Genomic DNA, 26659 nt, shown 5'->3' on the forward strand with positions numbered 1-26659 from the left:
AGGGCTTTCTTTTTCTGTTTTGATGTTCCTCTTTTTCAACTATGATGTTTTTCCTTGTGCTCTTTTCTGCTCAAGAACATTCTAATGGATTTTTTTTTTTTTAAAAATACAGTTTCTTTCTAATGGTATTTTAAATGTAATTTCTCTTTTCTGTTTTGTTTTGGAAAGGGTCCATCTTGCTGGGAAGACGTTCTGATTCCCAACAGAATAACTGGTGTTTGCCAGTCTCGAAACTGCAATGGAGAAGTAGCGGTAAGAGATCGTCAATATAATAACGATCAAATAAACTAAATTGAGTCACTTAGAAAAATTAAACACATAAACTAAAGACTGTGGGCTTCTGTGTTTTGACAGAATTGTGATTGGTGGTCATAGATCATGAGCCAAATAAAAATTAATATTGTGTCAACATTTTAAAATACTACCAAAATGAGGTTTGTTGATGAAAATGTAAGTTTTCAGGTATGAGTATATTGTCATAATACTTCTCAATTATCCCTTAGAAGTCTTCCAATATTATTGCAATATGAAGATGACCTGGGAGAGGGGCATAGAGAAATAAATGCTTCTTTAATCAATGAATTCTTCAGACATCCTTTCTACACAGCAAAATTATTGAAAATCTGCTTTGCTCAATAAAAATGCTACTCGTTTACTTGTAATATGTATCCTATCCTTGGCTTTGAGTCACCTAAGTTTGGCCATATTGGTATTTTTAATGAATTTTGAAGTTTCTCTTTGAAGAAACACAGCTACAGAACTAGGGGAGGATATCATCATTATAGGCAATCAATTGTAGCTGAGTATGATTGTCTTCCAAGGGTAGAGCCTTGGTGGTGGGTCCATAAGTAACTGTAGAGACCAGTTTGGGATCCACATGGCTTTTTTCAGCAAGGACCTGTATTTCCAGATGGAAGGTGGTCCCAACAAGGATAACTAACTATTTTCATACATTCTATGGGTCCTAATGCAGTTAATATAATCATTTTAATTGTTCTGGCATGAGAGGAGTTACCTTGTTGAGATGGTCCTAAATTTATGAACATGGCCTGTGGAATTTATGAATATGGCCTGTGGAATTTTCTGAACAATGATTGCAGTCAAATACAAAAACTTTCTTTTAATTGATTTCCATGAGCATATGTGTGCTGAATTTGGTATTTGTGTATGGCTGCTTGCTACACTTCTGTCCTGCCTTTCTTTGTTGTTGTTGTTTATTCGTTCAGTCGCTTCCGACTCTTTGTGGCTTCATGGGCCAGCCCATGCCAGAGCTCCATGACGGCTGTCACCGCCCCCAGCTCCTTCATGGTCAAGCTAGTCACTTCAAGGATACTATCTATCCATCTTGCCCTGGTTGGCCCCTCTTCCTTTTTCCTTCCTTTTTCCTCAACATCATTCTCTTCTCCTGCCTGTCTTCTAGACCTTAAAAGCATGTATGAGGGCTATCCAGAAGGTAGATTACATTTTAGAATTAAAAATGAACAAAGTATAGGAGAAAACATTTACCATACGCAGTTGAAAGCCACACCCAAATACCGCATGTTTTCTCCTATACTTTGTTCATTTTTAATTCCAAAACGTAATCTACTTTCTGGATAGCCCTCATACAAAGGAGTCTGAAATTGTTCTCTGTCAACACATTTATCACACTTAGATCTACTTTGCTTCAACAAAGCAATTGACTGCCCTCCTAGATTTGCCATTTTATGGAAGGCCAAAATAAATGTGGGTGCCATCATGTATATACCCCAGATGAGCCGTCACATTCCTACTGGGAGAGGTAACTCAGATAGCTTGAAAGATAATTTTTAAAAAGTAGAATCTCAACTAGTCCCTTAAGCTTTCTAAAATGTTCCGTATTCATAGCTAATCCTCTTCTATATTTGCCAAAACGTTCTCTGTCTGTACTGGACCCTGCACAGATTTTTAAAATGTGCTGGAATATATTTTAGAGATAGCAGCTTCAGTTCAGTAGTGTTAATCTTGCCTCTGAGTTGTCTTTTCTTGATAGGGGGTAGACAATTACTAAGCATGGCCAAAAGGTCCCACAAGAAACCTGATGGTAGCTAACCACTTCATGCACTATGATGCAGTGATCAAGATATGTAATCCCTGAATGCATTTTCATTAATCGTTTTATCTTGCAATTATCAGAAGAGTAAATGCATTTGTGGCTGCCTTTATAGCATAGCATGATACTATGCATCACTGAAGTAGGCAAAATAGTTTCTGATTAGAATTTTGAGGGAAATGCTCTTGGAAACACATTGGTATGATTTTGGAGATTTATAAATATTATTTAAAAGGATTTAAAACTGTCTTCAACCCTCCTGTGGAAATAAAACAGAATATTGACTTCAGAACCATTCCTGGGTATTGCTTGACTCCTAACTGATAGGGAGAATGAAGGCAGTTAGTTTGTCAACATCTTTCCATATAGCATTTTCATGCTTTCTGGGAAGGATGCCTCTCCCAGATAATCTATGATTAAAATATAAATACATTTGAATATACCTCAATCCGAAGGAACCACCTTACTATGTCCTCATAACCAGAATCTAGTTGCCATAATCTCCTGGACATGTGATACCTTTATCCCCTGGGGTTTTTGACTACTACGAGGGTCTGCTTTTTAATGTCATATTTACACACCTAAATACAGTGTTAATAAGAGTGCTGTAAATATCTAGATTGCAGTCTTAAGATAAACAATATGATTAATTTATTATAAAACTCATCTGGCTTCCCAAGAAATTGTACATCCATCAGAGATGCTTCAGAAGCAAACTTTGGTGCTCAGCTGGGATATTCCAGTTTACACAAGATGTTCAGGGAATATTGAAGTCAATAGAGTTTTGAAATTAAGGTAATGGTTTCTTGGAGGTTGTCTACTCATCCTCAAGAGGCTCCTAAATTTTGCTAAAGCAAATACTTCATAAATTATGTGGATGTTGCTGCTCTCATTAATAAAATGATGAATTTTAAGGACAGCACTGAAAAATCTATAGTGTTAAGATTAATTAATATTTTGGAAATTTACCACAATCTCCTTGGTATTGGTAATAATTAAATTCATGTTGCTAATCAAAGCTGTGTTAAGATGTGCCATATTTCTCATGAAGCAAAGCATTCATGCCTCATACAAAAAATGAAGTCAATTGGTTAGAAGCGCTTTGGAAAACCTTAGTCAAAGTACCCACCTTCAGTGAAAGAATGCACAAAAAAGCTAGTTAAACCATTTAATGACAACAGTTTCTGGTATGGTGATTAAAGATAACATTTCTTCAGTGCCTTTCAGCCACTGGAAATCTTTATTTTAGCCATCGAGTTCTGTTCAAACATTTCCAGACAAAAGAAATAAAATTTTACTTCTCTCTGTAGTGCAGGATGAGAATCATGCGGTCCTCCAACCAAGGTTGGACTAAAACACTCAGAAATCTGATCCAGCACAACTAGTGGGAGAAATGCTGGAATATCCCCAAATTATGCTTTCCTAGTTTCTGCAAAACACAGATATCATTGTCCTGTTTGTTGTGCAATGTTCTGTCATAAAAGTTTGCTTTGAAGATTTGAACTATCAAAAGTAGGGAATGAAGCCAGGTGAAGTTCCAAATTTAGATTTGCCTCTTAATCATTCTTACAGCTTTCCTGTTGTTTTTATCCCATCAATTAAATCGAAAGTGCTATATTGCTTTATTAATTGATGTGTGGTTATTGTCTGTTTATATTATTATTGTATTTGTTGGTTTTGCTGTAAGCCGCCCCAAGTCCCTCCAGAGAGAGGAGGCAGGATATAAATAAAGTTTCTTCTTCTTCTTCTTCTTCTTCTTCTTCTTCTTCTTCTTCTTCTTTCTTCTTCTTATTATTATTCAAATTTTAAAATATTATGTGCAACTCATCAATTCAGGTCTCCAGAAAAAAGCAAGTGTGCTTCTTCAAGCAGCCTGCTAGATAAGGAAAAACTTGCACAGGACTTCATATCCATTGTGCACAGAGCCGGCCCTAGGTATTTTTCAAGTGTAGGTGAAAAGAATTTTGGCACCCCCCCCCCCCAAAACCAATCACTGAAAAATAAAAGCATTGGATAAGTGAAAATGTTGGATAATAAGGAGGGATTAAGGAAAAGCCTATTAAACATCAAATTACATTAAGATTTTACAAATTAAGCACCAAAACATCATGTTTTACAACAAATCAACAGAAAAAGCAGTCTTGACTGTGCCCCCGTATGTTTTGCGCCCCAAGCGACCGCTTAATTCCCCTCATTGTTGGACCCGCTCTGATTGTGCATTGGCCTTGAGTGTGTGTGTGTAGACAGACAGACAGACAGACAGACAGACAGAGATATGTGGGTCCCCCCAGTCATTTGTGGAATCTCAATGTAAGAGAGGCTCTTCAGACAGGAAACAGAGTGGGCAGGATTAACTTAATCCCCTCTCCACTTATTGATTCAACCTTCTTTGTAGAATGAGTGAATAGGTATGTTGAGAGCCAAGAAGAAATACATACTGCATTTTAAAAATGTGAATAATTTAGAACCCAGTATTACAGAACTCTATTTAAATTACCTATACAATGTAGGATCCTGAATCAGGAAGACAAGGTGCCTATTCTCTTGGTAGACTTAACTAGGATCATGTTCATATTTTCGTCTCTTCTTCATGTATTGAAATGAGTTTGTATTATATATAAGGCAGTGGAAAAATAAGCACTGACTATTAAAGTGAACATTGGGAGCCATTATATTCAATCCTGGTTGGAGCTTATGATGTTCACACAGCAGCTTTTCCATGTCTGTGCAATAGCAATAATAATTAGATGCTGCTATAAGTATGCAACTGAGCATAATTTTAAGAGGTTATAGAAAACCTTTGGCCCTTCAGATGTTAGGGATTTCAACTGTCAGAAGTTTGATTACCATGATCAAAGGATTGCAAGACTAGGAAGAGAATTTGGTGTGGAAAATTTGCAAATTTGTTATGAAACAACTTATCTCCAACATGCTGCTCTTTTTAAGAATTCAGATGTACACACAGAAGTTCCACTCATATGAGGCAGATTTCTAAGTAAATTAATTTAGCCTGCATTTCCCTTTATCCCCATGGAAATTATGGGTTCAATAATATGTATTATGGCTAAAATATACCTGACTTGCAATGCAAGCTTTCTATTCCCTTTTATAGATAAAATATTTCTGCTACTATAACTTGATGGATATATTCTTCTTTATTGAGGTTCAGTGTTGCTGTATGCTTTTCCCATTGGGTGAAAATGTCACTATTATAATTTTAAAACTTTAAAATACGTAAGGGGAAATTATTGTTAAAGACATTGCCATGTAACACTGCAGAGTCCTCCTGATTGTGAAATGAAAAAATGTTCTGTATCTCATTTTTAAGAGCCAGGCAATTAAGCAGGCACTTTTCCCTAGCCAAGATGTGATCGCATGAAAGGATCATCAAGAGTCTCTTACAGAGTAAGGCTTTTGAGAAGGTGAGCAAAGAGACAGAGCTATAACCTTGCGGAGAATCACTTTGAAATAATTCAGCCACGGGGGACTCATCAGCCCACTGTGACGCACTGGAGAATAAATCAAGCCATGAAATTTATCTAGTCTCAGTGGAAAAATATTAGACATAGAGTTCAGGTAAGTCAGAAAGGGTTACATTCTAGATCTCAGAGCTCATGCAAATGCCATTATTATCTGAATGGGCTCTTGATCTGATGCTTAACTAGGTACATGGCAAGTGCTTTGGCAAACCTAGAGTCTACTGCTGGTCTGTCTGTTTTAAGAGGCTTCCTAACACAAACTTATCTATAAAAGAATGATGGTACAGAGAAGTTAGGGCCAGGTAGTGGTACATAAAAATAAAGTTGCCTCTAGCTCTTGAAACTCAAAGGGTCCCAGCAGCTAAGCACTTTAATACACACTTTTTTTTGTTACTCTGTGAAGAAACAATATCACAGCAAATACTGAAGCCTTGTTGTATTTGATCCAGTCATCAGCTAAGTGCCACAGCACCGATGTCATGTAAAAGAAGTGTGCACTTTCTTGTCCCTCACTTAGATCTCTTTCACACTAAACAGTTATAGCAGTTTGATATCCTTTTAACTGCCATGCCTTCATTCTATGGAGTCCTTGGATTTGTAGATTTGTGAGGTATTTAGAATCCCCTGCCCGAGATCTCTGGTGCATTACCAAACTACATACTCCACTGTTTTATAGGATGCATCTAAGTACAATGCAGTTAGCCTTCCACATTGGTGGGATTAGGGGGACATAAAAATAGGAACCCCACAAAAATGAAAAATCAGAATTGCTATTTTTTTTAACCTGGCGGACACCTCTCAGAGAATCTTTAGGTCCTCCAGCATGACTCTGTGATCAGGTTCTGGTAGAAGTTCATAGCAGAGTCACACTGGAGAACCTAGAGATTATAAGAGACAGCACTTTATCAAATCTTAATAAATATTAATAAAATGTACCAAGGTATAGAGTTGACTATACATGCGCTCCATGCAGTCATGCCAGCCACATGACCTTGGAGGTGTCTATGGACAACGCCGGCTCTTCGGCTTAGAAGTGGAGATGAGCACCAACCCCCAGAGTCAGACATGACTGGACTTAACATCAGGGGAAACCTTTACCTTTACCTTATAGTTGTGTAGTATGGAAGAGTAAGCAGATGGGGTAACTTAAGAGTAAAGTGATCCAAGCAAACATCTCATCATAACAGTGTGTGATTGTCATTTCTCACATATCCTGTGCTTTTCTCTCTCCTTGAGAGGAAATATTGAGTGTGAATGAGTATTTAAAGATGTTTGAAAACTTTGTGGCTTATGTGTAGAGTTTGTTTCCAAAAGTTACTAAATCCATCTGAACAAATTTTACAGGAATTGAAAACAACATATTGAAGATATGCATTCTTTTGCTATAGAATGTAATTTCTCAAGCCTGTACTGAAGTCATTTGATGCCTATACCTATAACTCATTTTTCAGGGTTTTTTGGAATGTACTTTCACATACATGTTCTATGATCTACGTGGTGGATATGAAGAAAAGGACAATAGCAGTATACTGAAATAATAACTCTCTTAATAGCTGCCAGGATTCACATGACTAGCTCCTTCAATTAGGAATTCTCTTCAGAACCTCAGATGACATCTGAATTAAAACTTCCTGCACTGACTTGAAGTCCCTAGCTCCCAGTGAATGTGGAGAGAAACACTAGTGTTAGCCTCCGGCTTCAGATTGTGTCTTTTCTACCTGCCACTTCCACTATCTGATGCATGTGTCTACACACTTTTGGGTGACTGCCAATGCAATGGCATGGCCCTTGAGGACCTTGTGAAGAGGTCCTAGGTGTCAGTGGGATTCTTTCAAGTAGAGTCCCTTGTCTGGTCAACATTCTCAATAACATTACAGGCCCAGCATTACAGTGAATTGCTAAAATTAGCCCTTCGTAACAACGGCAATAGCGCTGAGCTCACTTAAAGCTCTGGCCAAGGAGTGCAGTATCTGTCTCAAAACATCCTTAAAGTGCTCTATAATGGCTTAAAATTTTATAATGGGGAAAGTACGTAAATAGACATTGAGTGGCCTATTATCCACATTCCATCATGTCAGTGGTCTGCAAATACTTCTTTCAGAGCATGGGTAAACTTGTTCCAGTCCACAGTTAATCTCTCGATCAATGATACAGCTTACTGGCTGCAATGTCTTTTTCTGGAGCCTTTAACGTTCAGTCTGTGAGTGAACGTTCTGGGAGCTTGGAAATTGTGGTGCATTAACTGAAAAGCATCTTATGTTTTGCAGATTACATTTCACTACCAAAATTTATTTTAAAAGGGAAGGTAGCATAAACTTGCCCTGATGCCAGATAGGGATTTGTAAGATGTGAAGACTGTGGTACATTAAGCTAAGTTGAACCTCATCAAAGCTGGGCTGTGGCACGTGAAACATCTTAACCTGTGAAACATCTGGGCTCATTATCATGTTGTTATTCACCCTTGATTGCAAAGCCAGTAGTTTGTCAGAACTGAAAGTCAGACCGGAAACCTGGTATATTTCAAGAAGCCAAGAATAATTGCTACATTTATTTGTGTGTATATATTAAAGTAATAAACGTTTTTGAGGTAGAAAGAGTTGGAATGTGGGAGTTAAAAATATGCCTACATTTTTCATGCTGGTTCATCATATTCATGACTCTGATTAGTTGTAGCTTCATTAGCTGCTTTTCCTCCTTGAAAAAAAAACCCTCTCTAGGAACAATGCTAGTTTCACATAGCCATTCACATCTGAAGGTTAATCTCCTCTCCCACCCCAACTCCTCAAAATACTAGCATGGCTTTAGTCTGAATTGTGGCCGGTAGAAAACAAATGGGGCATCCTATTACTCCTTTCATAGCCTCTAGAAGACCAGTTCATTTGCAGCCCCAATATGCTATGAGTTGATATAGAAGCCAGGATTACGTCCTGCAATCTCCAAAAGCTTTGTTCTTCTTTTCTGCAAGTCCTGGCCATGGAGCTTGATTACCCTAGCAAACGCACAGAAAATTCAGCACCACCAGCAGCCTTGAACAACAAAACACCCCAAGATAAATTGTGTAGTGGAAGGATTGTGATAACTGTTTCCTAGAATATAAGGATCCTTTCATACTACAAAATTAAGGGATGTGGAATCCTGGGATTTACCATTTAAAGAGTTGTGTTTAGAATTATCAGCCGGGGACATTAGATGCCATGCAAAAAACTCTGTAATTCATAGACTGCAGCTATGGCTGTTAAAGTGGAATCACAGGGTTCCCATAATGCACAGTGAAAAGTATTGGAGATAAGTGAACTTCCTTCAGCTTGATTCAAAAATAGGTCAGCCCTTTAAAATGTTGTTGGTGAATGAACACACATATCCCTTCTTACTCAGATTGCTCATATGTTCTTCGCTTTTCATGAACTAAACCCAGCTTTGCTAACCGCTACGAAGACAAGGTTTAGAAAAAACACCCCAAGATAAATTTTTATCAGGCATACTTATGCATTTATTTTCAATCATATATAGCATTTTGTTTATAGAAGAACCTTGACTTAAGAGCATTTTGAGTTAAGAGCAATTGTGTGGCTCAAGTTTTGCTTTGCCATATGAGCAGAGTTTTGAGCTAAGCGCTAGTGCCAGAGGGCATGCTGGCACCAGAGTACAGGGTTTTAGGGCTTCAAGGGAGCAACTTCCATGCCTCGTGCCACAAGCTCTTGTCCGCTTTAGGAGATTGCTTGTCTGCTTTCCTCTTGTCCGCTTTGAAGAACTTTGGGTTAATTGATTTTGTGTGATTTTTATTCCTGGTATGTTTGACTTCATGAAGAGAGGGAGGGGGAGAGGGAGGCTGGAATGAGTACAGTATGAAGAACATTATGCTTCTGCCTCTTCACTTTGTGCTTTATGCTTCCTTGCCACAACTTTTTGCTTCTAACATTGTGCGTCAGATTTGTGCTTCTACCATTTTAAAGTTGATCTTCCTTTTTTATTGTTCTGTGTGAACGCACATTTATATATTATTTGTTATTTATAGAGTACATTGTCTTATTTGAAAACACATAATAAAAACTGGGAGGGGTTTTTGGGCGGCTGGAATAAATTAATAGCATTTCAATACATTTTACTGTGAAAATTTGCTTTGAGATTAGAGTGATTTGAATTAAGGACTCAGTCACAGAACGAATTAAACTCTTAACTTAAGGTATCACTGAATTTTAAATTTGCATATACATCAAAAAGAAAAACAATAAAAATCTATACACGCACATATGTACATGAACCAGTGCAATATTTCATAACATTTATATATTAATGTTTTTACTTGACTACATCATTCCTTCCTCCTACCCCTCCCGTTGTAGTGACTTCCTGTCCTTTGGGTTACAGACAGTCATTTACAGTTCTGTTCTTTTTTTTCTATTACAATATTTTTCCATTCTTTCTTCTAACATGATAGTTATTAATTATAAATTTCTTCTATAAAAACTTTTCCCTCTTGCATTTTTAAACAAATTTAGAAATGGTTCCCAGTCTTTGATAAAGTTTTTTTTGTTTGTGTTTTCTTTGTTCATCATTTCTAATTTATCCATGTTTGCTATTCTAATTTTTTTTACAATCCAGGGTTTTAAAAAGGTCCATGTAATCATGTTTATAGTCAAAGACTTTGCACATTAGGAAAAATGAGTTTCCTAGTTTTTAAGTTAGTCTGACTGATTTCTGAGAAATTCACCAATCCATTTGTGGGGATGCTTTTATACGATTAGCCAGTTCATATGAAAGCCCCTTAGTCTTCTATTTGATGTAGTAATTTTAAAGCACCTTCTGAAAAATCCATTAGAATTTTTATTATTATTTAATTGTACTTCAAAAATATTTTGTGCTCTCTGGTCAGTTGTTGTTCTTATTAATCTTCATGAGAGGTTTTGTAAAAGAGACCATTATTTGTTGTAGAAGAGGCCATTATTTGTTGGCTGAGACCAACAAGTGTTCTTGTTGACCATTTTGACATTGGCAGCCTTGACTTGCAGTGTCAAGTTTCCTCCAGTCTCACAGGTATTGCAGACATAATCTTCTCTGAGATCAGGATATGACCCCATAGTGCATGGTGGTTTGCCATTGCCTTGTCTTAAGTGAATTTTCCTACAGGGAAGTTAGTTACAATAAAATAGGTACTTCTTTTTTCAAAAGAATTGAAAGGTTGGATGTCATATCCAAAGACTGCAGACTCATTCTGTGCAGCTAAAGGTTTGAGGATGAAGGATTTTGTTTCCACAAGAGGATTGCAGTAAGTGTGACCGAGAAAATATATCTCAAGCAATTACACACAAAGCTGATAGCATGAGTCTCAGCAGAGCAATGAGCTTATCTGCTCCTGAGAAATCCCCACTAAAATCTAAGCAGCTGACTATATTTACCGGTTGATTCTTTAAATGAATTTTAATGCTTCTGGTAATGCACATCCTAATATAAATGAATGCTTGCAGCAGTTTTTTAAAATTAAAATACAACTTAATGTATATTATGTAGTGATTTAACAGCACCTTTATGTAGGAATGCTTCTAAAAATTATCTCAATTCAAATTTCACCCTGTAAGAGTGTGCAGAATAATGTGGAAACCACCCTTAAGGAAAAGAAAGCATACTCCCTTATTCCAATGGAAATGTATACAAACTGTGGCTCAAGACATGTTGATGACTATCAGTTCAGTGAGAAAGGTGTGTGTGAAGGATCGGGCTGGGGAAAGATAAAAAGGAAAGATGCTGAGAGGGAAAAGGAAGGAAAATAAGAAAGAATGGGAGCAGATACATTTGAATCTTTCTGTGAAGAGACTGCAGTAACTATTGTGAGAACTTTGACCAGCTTGCCTGCTTTTTCTTGAATGTTATACTGTTTGTCAACCTCATCAGATGGGCTACTTTCCCTGCCGTATGTCGCCTATTCTCCCCTTTCAGGATGGAGTTCATTAAACAACACACGTGTACTTCCAGCCGGGCTCTGTCAAGAGCATGCAATGTATGCTCCTGTGTTGCCTTCAGAACAGTGGGGGGGGGGGGGGGGAGTTGGCGGCGACACTTCTCCCATGTGATGGGGTACAAGGTAAGTCACACGATACAGGCTGTGAAGTGACATTTCCCACACTGGGATCCCATGGATTTGCCACGATGCATGGTAAAGCCATGGACCTTTGTGATACAGTCCTTTATATTACCCAAATGGCAGAAAAGCTTTTGATATGAATTCCAAAGCTTATGCTGTTTCTTTCTCATGGAAGAGGAACAAGATGTTACACTACCCATATGTCATTGTGAGCCGCTTTGAGTTCCCATGGGAGAGAAAAATGGGATAGAAATAAAGTAAGTTAATAAACAATAAATAAATATTATAGTTTCACTCTACTGATCTCCCAGAAATATTCAATTGTGTTAATGCCATGGTGCCAACATGGGAAAAATGTAAAAACATTGAGCTCGGTGTTAAAATGGTCACACCTTCCATTGGTTGCAGCTTGGTAGAGTGTGAGCTGAGAACATGGGCTATCTTGAATCTTGAATAATTGGCAGGTACTCTGTAATCCTAAAGTGGAATGGGCCATGAAGAAGCATCCTGAAATTCCTTTTGATTATTTTTAGAGAACACTCTGTCCAGTCCCTGTTTTCCTTGTGTACTATAAATGTAGCCCAGTGCATCTAGTGTATACAACTCCCCTAAGAGTAAACTATGACATAGCAGCTAGGAAGACAAGCTGGAGATAGACACAGTTTCTAAATTAAGTTTAATAAATTTAGAATTTTAATATATTTTAAAAATACAGTACATCCTAATTTTCTAATAAATCCAGAAGATATATATTAAAAATAAAAGGAGATTTGAAATAATATAAAATAAAAATAGTTTAAACATAAAATACTAGTCTAACAGCACTGAAAGCTACAGTTCCTTACCCACATAAATATGAAGAAAACTCATTGACTTAATTAAATAGGATTAGAAGGTATCATATATTGTCTGAGGTTGGATGCTACACTGGTTAGTTGTCAGAATATTTGAAGACACACATATCTAGAGAGAGCTATGCTTGGGAATGCACAGTTAAACCACAAGAGATCTGGATTAGACCAGCACCTTGTTGCTAGCATAGTCAGCCATATACCACTGTATGCATAAGATTCTCCTCCTAGTCCTGTATCAGAGGCTGTTTTTGAGAGGTATACTGCATCTGACATTGGAGATAATATGAAGCCATCATGAGTAGTAGCTATTTATCCTTTTAAACAAGTGCTATATAGGAGGAGGGGCTATAGAAGTATAATTAACTGGATTGATAATTAAGAGGGTCATGTTTTTCTCCAAAAAAAGATGAACCTTGTTTGCACTTTTGCATCTACTGTAATGGTTTGGTGACATGCTGTACAAAGAAGTACTCAGACTGTGTGTGTGTGTGTGTGTGTGGGTGTGTGTGTGTATTGATGTAAGGTAACTCTTGGCCACATTTTACAAAACCTTATAGAGAAAGAGAAGAAGTTGGAAAACAAGAAACACATTACTTTTCCATTAAGCAAAACTTTGCTAGAAGTTAAACTCATTTCCACTACAGCAAAGAAATATGATAGAACAAAAAACCCAATTCTGCCTTTCATAAAATATGTATCACCTTTTGTGCAATCTTAATATAGTTTGAAATGACCATTCTGAAAAATTCTTTTTTAGTTTTAGAGCATTGCTAGAATATTTGTCTTTGCAAACTCATGCATACCACCTGCTCTTGTAAATCAATTTTATCCCATTTTAATTTGATAAAAAAAATTGCAATACTGACAGGGTGTATATTACTCAGTGGAACAACACAGAAAGAACTGTGATTGGATGCTCTGAATTATGGGTATCCATGCAAATCGGTTACACAAGATTTGAACAATTTACCTGTCTTATGTGGAAAGCAACTCATCCAATATTGTAGTTTATTTCTAGTTCTTTGTCTTTCTATTTATTGTTGTTATATTTACAGTCAGTCCTCAAACTTTGTTGAGGTTAGGAACACTTGCTGTCTCTTTTCCTCTCTCCTCACTTGCTCACACCCTCAGGCTGGTTCAGTGGATGAGTGCCAGACAGACAGAAGTTGGGTGCCAGACAGGGGAGATGGTTCCTCCCAGGCCTTCATTTATTTTATTTTTTTGCTAGGCTTGCCTTTCTTTTCCCTCCCTGCAGGGCTAGAATTACAGCAGAAAGATGGTAGGCCCACAGGGCAGCCCCACCTACCTTCTCCTGCTCTGCCATTGCCTTACGTGATTGAGACCAGAACTCAATGGTATTTGTGCCTTATCTTTTCACCTAAATGGTTCTTCCAGGCATAAACATATCTGCTCTATCAGTAGTCTCATCCAGAAGAGCAGCAGAGATGAGTAAGCCTAGTCAAAGTCAAAAGTCCAATGTCAGAAATCTCAAATGCTTGGATGTAAAGTTGGAATATCTACAACTCAGGTCCAAGACCAGAACCATGAAGTACAAGCAACAAACAGAAACACATGTGCCAACCAAAATCCAAAATCAACAAGCTGAAGTCAGAAGTTCTTGGAAGTCAAGTCGGAATAACAACAGAGTCGGGTCTGAGGCCAGAAGCACGATAGAAACAAATGGGCATTGACATGAACCAGATAACAGCATTGTCCACAGCAAATGAGTCTCAGCACTGAGTTAATTTATATCTCAAGGTCTCAACTGTTGCTTATTTAATGAGCATTTCTTGGACAACCTAAGAGATCTACAAAGCCCTTCTAACCTTGGCTGTGAGGGTGTGGGTATGTTTAACCGTTCTGGGGCTTGCTGAGTTGTGTTTGCTTCAACTTAACCTACCAGGGCTTACATAGACTGCTATGAGGTGCTTGGGACTCATCTTCAGCAGTGTCTGAGCTAGGCATAACATACTGCTGTGAGTTGATCATCTCCCATGTTCTCCACCTGTCCTTCTAGCAACTCTTGCTCCTTGCTATCCAAGCTGGAAATTACACCTCTCCTTGGTTTTTCTTGACCAGGCGGTGAAGCTGAGCAAAAGGGACTGTACCATGCTGTCCTCACCTACTTCTCCCCACTCATCCCCCCCTCCATCTGCCAATGAAGAATTAGCATTGTCTGTCTCTGGCATGCCATCTTCTGAATGCAATCCAATAAAATTATCAGAGGCTTGCAGTAGTCAGGTGATCCAAAATAATTCCATAGTCAAAAGTGAAAAGAAAATGTTACTAGCCTGAAATTTTTATCAGTGTAAATAATTGGGCTTAGACAAATTTAGTATTGAAATAAATGTGCACTCTAAATAGAAAACAACCTGAATTAGAAATCTGATGCATTTGCTTGACAGGTGTCTCAAGTAATTTATACGTATATTGGGTTAACACCTTACAATATCAATTGTTTTGATCATATTACTATACTTAGTTAAACTTAGTTTGTTTTCTTTGTGATCAAACATATAGATTTGTAAAAAGGTTTGTAGTAAATCAACACTGTAGAAATATCGACAATACTTTGCCATGCCTCAATACTAGGAATACTAGGAGTTGTTGTTTGGTGAGGTACTAGCACTCTTTGACAGAAAAGGCTAAAGACCACATAAAACTAAAACTCTCATGATTCCATAGCATTAAGGCAAGGCAGTTAAAATGGTATTGAACTGCATTTATTCTACAGTGTAGATGCACTCTTGGTTTCATGGTGATCAGGCACACAGGAACAAACATTGTCGATTATATTGTAGCGATTTTGTAAATGTATTTGTACATTTGTTATGTAGGTTTTGAATTAATTTGTCTAAATGAAAATTAATTTAAAAATTATAATGTAGCCATGTACATATTTTGCTTCATAGGTCTGTTCACTAATGGTTTAGATTCCTTTCTTTTCAGTTTCAGTAATTATACATTGTAGTTCAGTGGTTTTTCCTTGAGTATTTGGTTAGTATGTATGAAGGGGTGTGTGTAATGAATATGAAAAATTTCTTTTTAGCTAAGAGAGGCATAACCAAAAGACTCAATCTCTTCATTTACTTGAACTTTTCTCCTTTGTGAAGTCCCTTTGGTGTCTTAAATTGGCATAAAAATTCAAATCTGATTGCCTGTGGAAATTAAACTTGAAGGAATGGGTACATTCTCTACAGGAGACCCTTGATAATAAATGTGAACAGTTGGATTCTGCTTTGAGGACTGAATTGGACATGTAAGACCCAGAAATTAGCAGCAATGTCTAGCCTGAGATGATGGAGATATATTTTAAATAGATTTTTTCTGATGTCGTGATTTATTTGTTGCACATATAAAGAATTTAACCTTAAATGTCTTTTACAATCTATATGATAATGTAGTGGATTGGTTAAAAACACAGCTAGAATGAATGGAGATTTGACATGTAATGCTTGCATGTACTTTTTTAGTTATTAAGACTACATTGAACAATGACCTCTAGCTTTGGTGTTCCAGGAGAAATGAGATGTAGAATGGCCTCATATATGTTTGGGAACATGAAAAATTAATAGGCCAATCCAGTGTAGTGGAAGAGACCTCAACTCTTGCTCTAGAGAGAGATTGCTAAGAGACAAAGACTAGGCAGACTTATATTTATGAGCTATGTGTAGCAGAAACACTGCAAACCTGTTTCCTCCCAATGGCTCAGAGTGTTTTATTCAAGATTTTTTTTCCTGATGAGGTATTATTTATTTCTACATTTAACCTTCGACAACATTACACACATACACGTCCCATTTTTATTGTTTCTTGCCATTAAGATCTCCCCTTTGGAATGAGAGGCAACAGTTAACAGGCAGAGTGGCTCAGAGACCAGAGGACCATCCCTAGGTATCAGTGCAAAGAGAAATTGAAACTAAAATATAGATGATTGAATATTTCTAAGAACTCATTGCTTTATATTTTTGGTATCTTTATCCAAATATTATGAGAAGAGGTGTTAGGTTAATCTGAAGCAACATTCTGAAAGCAATCCATCCTAAGGAGCTTCTCTAGCACAAACAAGATTATGATTGCGCCGATATGGCAGAGGTGCACGATGCTCAAAAAACATGATATTGATATGATCTGTCATAATTAAGCACTACAGATTTTAGTATACCTTATACTTACACAACAAGGAGGGATAATTGGAAGAGTCAAAGCAAGATAGTAGGAGCAAAGACTGCCGCTTCCTCTGATATGGTTACATGAGTTCACTCATGGCCACAGTTTTGGTGCAGCTTTCTTCATTAGCACAAAGATTTTAAGCCTCCAGAAACATTTGTATTACATTACATTTAGTCCTGAAATATATGTCACTAGAACTTTCAGATGTAAAGGAATATTCTATATGCCTGCTTCATGCCATGTTACAGATGTGTTTGTGATAATTTCTGGCAATTTTCTTTGCTAAATGTTTCACCTAATTTTTAAAAATCTACTTACAAAAAAAATTATTTGTGTTTACACTATTAAATTAAATGTTCAAGTTTAACAAGAAATAACTACAGGAAACAACAGTTAAGGGTGCATATTTATTTACTATACTTCCACCCCTCTTTCCTCCCCCTGAAGGGGACTCAGAGCAGCTTTCAGTTTGGCCACTTCAGTGCCACATTACAAAACACAGTGTATAAATACATGCATAGCACTGCTGATGGGAACTTTGGATGATGCCACTGCCTGTGACAGAAACCAAAAGATTTTTCAGTGAATTAATAATCATCAAGAACTGCACACATTATAAATTGTCAGAAATGTAACCCAGAGAGGGAGGGAAAATGCATTAACTTTCATCTGAAAGAGAGGCCTCTCTTCACTCATCATACCTAGTTTTCCCTTTGGGCAGAAATGAAAATGCACCTGTCAGTACAGAGATGAGAGTCACAGTGACACCAGCAAGAAGTAAACCAATTTGCTTCCCATACCCTCACCTCCATTTGCTGAGCATTGAGAAACCGTAACCCTTTGTTTTGTGTCCATTGCATAAAAAGTCCTCATCATTCAGATTTTTTATTCAAATAGACTTTGTAGCGCAAATTGGTGGGTGGGATGTATACAAAATGGATAGCAAACTTGGAAATTCAACAGTAATGATAATAACTTAGCTGGGTTTAAATATTATGTAACAAGCTATGATCATCCTGCTGCTGATATGTTATATCTCTCAATGCTGCGTCTTTGCGAGCAAGCACGTATTGGAATAAGCTTTTTGATTGCTCAGTAGAAAGGCTTCTAAAGCATACTCCTACAAAAATGCAATGTGGCCACAGACAAAGAGATATAAAAACATAAGAGGAATGTGAGTGTCTCTCTCCAATATCTGTTTTCTATCTGTGCATTGACTGACTGAACCCACTGCCCTTTTCAGAATGCCTCTGGCTAAGAAGAAGAAAGACCTGCTATTCATGATGAAAAGCTCTTTGGACTCAGTCTCCTTTGCCAATGCTTCATCAAGGCTGTCCAGATCCAGTACACTTAGTCTCAGTTAATATATCAACTTTGACCTTTGTGTGAGAAAAAAGGAGCTAGGGGTGCATTAAACCATTTTAAAAGATACCCCTGAATGAGATGGCCCAGAAAGGAAATATATAGTTTTGTTCACAGTTATTTCACTGTATTTTGCCTTCCTGGCAGAATTATAAAATTTGCTAGGAACATGTTCTTGGCTTTTGGTAAGATAAGATCTAGATGCCATTTTGAGGTCTGAAAGGTAATGCAGAAAAATTTGACGGAGTGCAGGGGCTGGAGCTTAGGGGTAGAGCATGTGCTTTCAAGTATTAGAAGTTCTCAGTTCATTCAATGGCAAATTCATTTGAGTATTCTCACATTGCAAGTATTGGGCAATACCTAAAAGCTTCATTATCTTGTCTTGTCTCTTCTTTCTCTCTCTCTCTCTCTGACACATTCACACACCTCTATTTACCTCACAATATTGTTTAGAAGATAACATTTGGGAATTGGAAGAGCACCTCAGAATAAAAGACATTTAATCTTTAGGACAAGAGTGAGATAGAGGCTGAAACAAATGAAATGAGTTTGTTATCAAGCTTCCCCTCAGACCTATAGGTTTTTAAGCCTAGGCTAATTTTAATCTTCACCAGTCATTAAAATACCCATTTGACAAGTGGCACAGATCCACCCTCCATATGTTTTTTATCTCATAATTCTACTTTCCTTGTCAGAAAACACACCCATTCCTCATTTTTCTTCCTCAACTTGGAAGGGGGGCAAAGGCGACACAAAGCCCAGCTGTTAACTGTGGTGCGCATGGGGAGAATAGCATTGTGAACTCTTTTGCTTGCTTTGCCAAATGCCACACAGAAAAATACTTCCTTCAGTTATGCCCAAGGCTAACTATCACCACAGATACCAAAAGGCTGGCAGTTAGCTAGAGAAAACAACTACTCTGTGGAGCAAATTTTTGGGGTATAAAGGCAGTCTTTTGATCAGCAAACAACTATTATCTAGAATTAATTTACTAGGAAAAATGTCACTGCTGTCTGTGGTATCCAGGCATTTATAGCAACTTTGTCCTTTTAAAAAAAGCAACCAAACAAAAAAGCTGAAGGATTATGCACAGAATATACACATCACTTGGCTGCTTTACAGAAACTAATAATTGCCTTTCTGTTAATAATTTGCACAGTATTCCAAGCAGAGATCACATGCATTTAGGATTCAAAATAATTAGCAATATTGTTGCATAAAATGCAGATTAATTGCAAAAGATAGAAGTTGTAACATCTGGTCTCTGGAGATAAGAACACATCTAGCAGCAGTTTCAGAAAATAGAAAAGTTCATGCGATAGAAAAGTGTTTTCTTATTACATGGTATTGTTTCCTTCACTGGGATTGACTCTTTGCTCTGCAACCAACCTCTTATGAACAAACACCCCTTTATATCAAATCAAAAATAGCAATGACTTGGTACATCTGTGAAGTTACAGTGTATCTTTCTTTTCCACTGTTTGCAAATATATATTTAATCTAAATTGTGTTTAAGGAACAGTAAATGTGTTGTCGAAGACTTTCATGGCCGGGATCACAGGGTTGTTGTATGTATTCTGGGCTGTATGGCCATGTTCCAGAAGTATTCTTTCCTGATGTTTCACCCACATCTATGGCAGGCATCCTCAGAGGTTGTGAGGTATGGAGAAACTAAGCAAAGAAGGTTTATATATATCTGTGGAAAGTCCAGGGTGTGAGAAGAGTTCTTTGTCAGTTGGAAGCCAGCGTGAATGTTGCAGTTAATCACCTTAATTAGCATTGGAAAGGTTCGTCTCCTGCCTGGGGGACATCCACTAGCTACTTTCAGTGGGACAATGGATTCTGTGAACAGAAAGATGGAGTGGCCATGGGGAGCCCTCTCAGCCCAGTAGTAGCAAATTTCTCTATGGAACACTTTGAAAAACAAGCCCTAGAAACAGCGCCAAAAAAGCCAACTGTATGGTTCAGATATGTTAATGACACCTTCACCATTTGGAGCCATGGGGAAGAGGAACTCTCCATACAGTCATGCCATCCATACGACCTTGGAGGTGTCTATGGACAACATCAGCTCTTTAGCTTTGAAATAGAGATGAGCACCAATACCCAGAGTCGGACACAATTAGACTTAATGTCAGGGTAAAACCTTTACCTTTATCTTAGGACTCCTAGATTCCTTTCACACGAGTTGTTGTTTTTATTGTGTGCCTTCAGGTTGTTTCTGAAATGACCCAGTCACAGAGTTTTCTGGGGCAGGGGCTATGTGACTTATCCTGAGTCACCCAGTAGGTTTTCATGGCCAAACAAAGATTCAAGCCCTGGTTTCCAGAGTCATAGTCCAATATTCAGGCACTGTGCTACACTGGCTCTATTTTATATCATACCACCAAGCATTTCTCTATCTTTAGAACTGAATGTAGATTTTGAGGATATAGAACCCACTGTATAAAACATTATTTTCAATCCCATTTCCAGAGCAAAATACAGCTGGTCATCCAATCAGAATGGGTAAACAAATGCTTAAATAGACTCTACTGATTTAGTGAAACTACTGTGTTAGGCAATAGCAGTTGCTTGTGAGCTTCTGTGTTTACCTTGATCTGTATGCAAATATTTCACTGCCTGTTAGTTGTCATGAGCATATTTGAGAAATTCTCAGCAGAATTCTGGACATTACACTAAATAGCCTCTGGCCTGATTCAGTATCAGATCAAATGTCAGCCCATTCGTCTGGAGAATCTGTAAAAAAATCAGGAGGTATATTGGGTTTAAGAGTTCTGTGTTGACAATCCCCTTCAGGAGCAACAGGATTATTTTGGTATCTAATTCTTCACTAACATTCAGTTAATGAAAGCCCTTGTGCCTGTTACAGGACAGGATTTTAAAGAATAAGCCCAGTTCTGCTTGAGCAGATGCATTTGAACATTGCTGTGCTATATTGATGAAAAGTAACATGAAGGAATGGCAACAATGTATATTCTTCAATTTAAAACTACAATGTGGAACATACATTTTTAAAAAATGAAGTTAGGGCTGAGTAGATTAGGCTGTTTCTAGCCTATGTGACTTCCTTGTATCTTTATTCACAAGTTTATTTTGTCCCTTTTAAAATCATTAATTTGCAATTTTAAAAATCTGCATAAAATTACAATTATTTTAGATATTGTTTTCCAACAAATGCACATTTTCAGGCAAGCTGCCAAGTATTCAGCTATATGTATAACTTTGAGGGATGAGAGCCACCCTTTGGATAAGTTCTTAAATGTCAGGCAAAACACACTCCGTGCATTCCATTGGTTCTTGAACCTTGCCTCATTTCTTTGGATATTGGTGGATATATTTCCCATAGGCATATCTGAATTATATTCAGATGGAAGAAAAGAAACAAGATGTATGTGGGTTTATTTTCCCCCTGTTTTCTCAATGGATGCTCACTTTTGCATACTTAGCAAATACATGCGTAAGCCTCGGAGAGAAAGAGAGAAAGAAAGAAAGAAAGAAAGAAAGAAAGAAAGAAAGAAAGAAAGAAAGAAAGAAAGAAAGAAAGACAGGCAATCTAGGCCTTGTGTAGTGCCTTCCTGTGAAACCATGATGATTTGAAGAAACAATGCACTGTAAAAAAAGCAGTCTAATGCTATTATCACCTTAAACAACTTCCTGCAGTAAATGGCATATTGCAACCTTCCAAGATGGATTTAAATAATTGTCAGAAGCAGGTTTAATTGCTGCCATTATACTGACTAAGTATCATATAGGCAAGTTTAGATTTTAGCCCTGCTCCCCAAACAGGACACATCTCAGATCTCATATGTGGTGGTAACATGGCAAACATAAAAGTTTTGCAGTAATTAGGATCTAAATTACTGCTTTTTAAACTGTGGGTCTCGACTCCAAATGGAGTCGTCTTGGCTCAATATTGGGGTCCTGAAAAAATTGTCAAAAGTAAAAAAATTTTGAACGCCACTTAGTGGCGGTTGTAGACATTTACAAAAATCAGTTGTGCAGCCCTTTAAACTGGATTCTGCAAAAGATGTGTTTATGCATATACAGTAGAGTCTCACTTATCCAAGCCTCGCTTATCCAAGCCTCTGGATTATCCAAGCCATTTTTGTAGTCAATGTTTTCAATATGTCGTGATATTTTGGTGCTAAATTCGTAAATACAGTAATTACAACATAACATTACTGCGTATTGAACTACTTTTTCTGTCAAATTTGTTGAATAACATGATGTTTTGGTACTTAATTTGTAAAATCATAACCTAATTTGATGCTTAATAGGCTTTTCCTTAATCCCTCCTTATTATCCAAGATATTCGCTTATCCAAGCTTCTGCCGGCCTGTTTAGCTTGGATAAGTGAGACTCTACTGTATTATATACCAATATACCCAGAGTTGCATAAAACTTTCTTGAGCCAAAAGGGGTTCCGAGTAGAAAAGTTTAAGAAACCTTGATCTTTGTGACCCTAAGCATACTAATTGGCATGAAGTTTGCTTGAAAGTTGTTCTTCTTGTTAAGAACTCTGGGAGGTTTTGAACATAGCTGGTGGAATTAATGGAGTTCTACTTTTATTTAATTTTCCTTGCATTTACATAAGTGAATAGGAGTACAGTTTGGTTTTATTTAATTTGGCCTTACAGCTGTAGTCTTAATTTACACCTCTATTCCTACTCATGACAAGCAACATGGATACTGTAATATACCTACCAGATTTCATAATTTTTCATCCAGAAAATTATATTCCTTATTAAATGCAATGCAAACAGCACACTGTGTTTTATATGTACTCTTTATTCTCTGTTGCTGGGATGTTTATGTGCTGTATTCACAATTTGTCATATCCATAGAGGTAAACAAATCTTTTGGGTTTACAGCACAATGAACCATTTTGTACTTCAAAGTTTTGCAAAGTGTTTTTACTTGTTTAACTGAGCTACTTTCAGTCTGTTGCTATGCTTTTTGTCATAATTTCAGTATATTCCTGGAGCTGGGAGGAGTGCCTGCCTCCAGCACCACAGTAATTACACAATTGCCATACAAATACCTTTCTTCTTGGCATTTAAGTTTGTATTTGCACACTGATGTCTTTCTGCTTCTGTTTCAATATGAGATTGGGGCCGAATTGTAACTTGTTTTTTTTTTTATTGAGGGAATTGATTTCACTGGAATTATATTTTATTTAAGAGCCAAAGTGGTGTTGGGATTTTAGTGCTGAAATAGGACTCAGAGACCAAGCTTTGAATCACTGTTTGGAACATATTGACTGACTTTGGGCAAGTCACACTCTTTCAGACTAACGACCTCTTCACACATGGCTAAAATCAGCAGTATTATTTATTTATTTATTTATTTACAGCATTTATATTCCGCCCTTCTCACCCCGAAGGGGACTCAGGGCGGATCACATTACACATATAGGCAAACATTCAATACCTTTTAACATAGAACAAAGACAGGACAAACATAGGCTCCGAGCGGGCCTCGAACTCATGACCTCCTGGTCAGAGTGATTCATTGCAGCTGGTTACGGCTGGCTTGCTCTCCAGCCTGCGGCACAGCCCGAGCCACAGCATGCGCCTGTTTAGTCCAGGTCACCCACAGAGCCTGCCGGCGAGACTCTGTGAATGAAGGAAGGTGGTGCATGTTGCCACCATAGCAACATGGAAGGCTTCCTGTGTTGCCACTGGAATCCATGGGGGAAAGTGTGCACTCCATGCTCCCCCCCTCCCACACACACACGGGATCACCCTTTCCTCAAGTCGAGTGATGCAGGGTGTGCGGTGCCAGATTCCCCATAACCCGGAATGATGTGAGAAAAGTTGTGAAGTCAGTGGCTACCCCAAATCTTGCCAAAATGACTGTGGGATATCTTTTTCCTTACGTCACCATAAATTGAAAATGACCTGAAGGCTTAACAATAGATACTCTACTCCTTATGTAGAAAATAGGAGTCAAACTTTCTACCAAAGCAGAGAAGTATACACTGTGATTTCAGCTAATACCTATATCTGCCCACCACAGATACTTGTGAATGACATGGGGAATGCTTAGAGTGAGGAAAACCTTTTCTCTTTATTATTATGAATATATTTAATCTTCATCCAGAGAAATATAACTCAGGAACTAGGTAGCATATTGTTGACACAAATTCCATATATCAAATGTTATATAAAAGCCGTATTTGCCACTTCGAGTTTCCTTGTGGAGAGAAAAAGTGGGGTATAAATAAACATAATATAATAATAATAATTATAATAATAATTATAATATCCAAGTTATATCAAACCCTAATAAAAGCAATGCAAGAACACTAGCCATTACAGAAAAACACAATTTGCTTTTTGTGTATCATCTGCCATTGAGAGGAAGGAAATAATTTTCCATCACTCCTTGCAGGATCAGACCTTTTGATTCCTGTGGAGCATTTCTTCTTTGTTAATCACCAAATTGGAATCCAAGAAACACAATCTTCCACAGAATTTATTACCACTGTTCCGTTTTCTTCCCTCAAATGATGTCCAAAGAAAAACACATGCACCTTCCTTGTACAAAGATACTGTGAGGCATTCGTTTTAAAACCTCCCTAATGAGTATCCTCTTTTTCTGCTGGCAGTAGTGATTTATCTACTGCCTCAGACTTCACTTAGACTAAGATAAAGAGAGGACATGAAGTGTAGGTATGTAATCTTCCTTTTATCTCTTCTTCAATATTGCAGGAATTCTACTTTAAATGTGGAGCACACCCAACCTCTGACAGTGAGACATCTGTGGCACTGAACCTCATTACAACAAATACTCGGGACATCTCATGTATAACCTGTACAGATGTTAGGTAAGTCAGTTTGAAGAATGCCAGGCATACTTGGCTAGTCAAAAGTGCTGCATTTTTCAGGCATTTGTTTTTATTCTTCACAGTCATCCTTCCTTTTCATTACTTTGATATTATGATGTATGACATTTTTTAAAACAAATGTTTACATTTTTATAGTGGAAGTAACATTGTAACTTCTGTCACTGACCATGGAATTGGTGCTAAATAAAAAAATTGTAATTTAATTGATTTTACTCTAGTGGGGATTAGTTATTGGATTTTAAGATATTTTGTTAATTTACTTTCCTAACATATTTAAGAATACTAACTAGGATGCTGTATGACCAGTGCTTCTCAATATTTGGTCCTCCATATATTTTGTTCTTCCACTCCCCTTAAGTCCCAGCCACTATTACTATTGTCAAGAATTCTGGAAAATGAAGTCCCAACATCTGGAGAACCACAATTTGAGATCCACTGCTTCAGATATTTCTATATATGTTTGTATTTTTAGATCCTAGGCTGTAGGAGTAAAAATGCCCAGAGAGACATTTAGATTATGTTTACATGCACAGAATGAGTCTCCCTTATCCAAAATGCACGGAAACAGAGGGTTTCCAGACTTCATTTCATTTTCTGGATTTTGGAATACTTGTATTTGCATATATGGTTAATGAAGGATAGAAAGGAAACAGGGCTTGATACATGTCCTCAAGGGCTATCAGTGTAATTTCTGGCCTTTTAGCAAAGTAAATGGAAAGGGAGGTGGAAATCCTCCTTGTCTCTTGTGAGTCATTTTCCTTCTCCCTGGGCTGGATACAGGTGTTGGTCAATGGGTTTACTCTGGGCTGACCCTCATGGATGTTTCTAGGACACCTGGCTTGCCATGGGTCACCATTTGTCAAGTGGAAGGTGAATGTAGAAATATCTGGAAAGTCTTTTCATTAGGTCTCCTTGGAAACAATTCAGCAGGTGCTGGATGTATGACTAGTCCCTTTTCACCAGTGGTAGAAGTGGAAGACTAACAGAATTGTTTCTGGAGTATTTGGGATTTTGGATTTCTGGATAAGAAAAAATCAGCTTGTAATAATGAGACAAAATTTATGGCTTTTTATAGTTTAACATTTCAAAATTGGTACACACAATTCAGGGTCCTTCCACACAGGCAATAGATTGGAATATGGATTATAGAGATTTGGTTCGCTCCAGAGCGCATACACATTGTTACCCTGTTTGGTATATCAGATTCCAATATCACACTAAGCTACCCTCTTGTGATTTATTTATCCACGCATACAGGAATGAGGAACAAGTGTGTTGTATGTACCAGCATATTGCCATTTACAGTAAACCTGGATAATCCAGGACCCCTTGCTTACTGTTGCATATTCATAGTATTGTTGTTCAGTATAAACAATTGCTTGAATATTTGTAAAAAAAAATCATGAAGCAAATGTTGATTTGCTGTGTTTTTGAGATGAAAAATAATATAGCATACTAGAAGCTTATCAAGTCACTGTATAGCAATTTGTCATGTTCTCTAATTTAAACATAATTGGCAATAAGAAGAGAGATATGAGGGATCTTGAAATTTACCATCACTGCTTAATGTCTGGACAGTGCACTAACAGGAAGAAAGGTTACACTGGCACAGTCTATTATGTTGGAATGCAAATTATACCATAACATATAGTACAACCTCTCTATCCACAAGTAATACATTCAAAGACTCCCAGTGGATACATGAAAAAGGGATAAAAATTAACCCTATATTTTGACTGTACTTGGACTGGATGCATACTATAGAACTGCACTGGAAGACCTAAAGAT

At 37.4% G+C, this 26659-nt stretch overlaps 1 protein-coding gene across 4 annotated transcripts in view; it reads left to right on the forward strand.

Annotated features, from left to right (window-relative positions):
* The window catches only part of prkn (parkin RBR E3 ubiquitin protein ligase), a 990653-nt gene that overhangs the window by 496234 nt on the left and 467760 nt on the right, over positions 1 to 26659 (forward strand). For all 4 annotated transcript variants that reach the window (XM_062968968.1, XM_062968967.1, XM_062968966.1 and 1 more), the window contains exons 5-6: positions 169 to 252; positions 24735 to 24850. In XM_062968968.1, the coding sequence (XP_062825038.1) occupies positions 169 to 252; positions 24735 to 24850 (200 nt within the window). The remainder of the gene's footprint in view (positions 1 to 168; positions 253 to 24734; positions 24851 to 26659) is intronic.

This window comes from Anolis carolinensis, chromosome 1 (genome assembly GCF_035594765.1).
Source record: "Anolis carolinensis isolate JA03-04 chromosome 1, rAnoCar3.1.pri, whole genome shotgun sequence".
Lineage (NCBI taxonomy): Eukaryota > Metazoa > Chordata > Lepidosauria > Squamata > Dactyloidae > Anolis > Anolis carolinensis.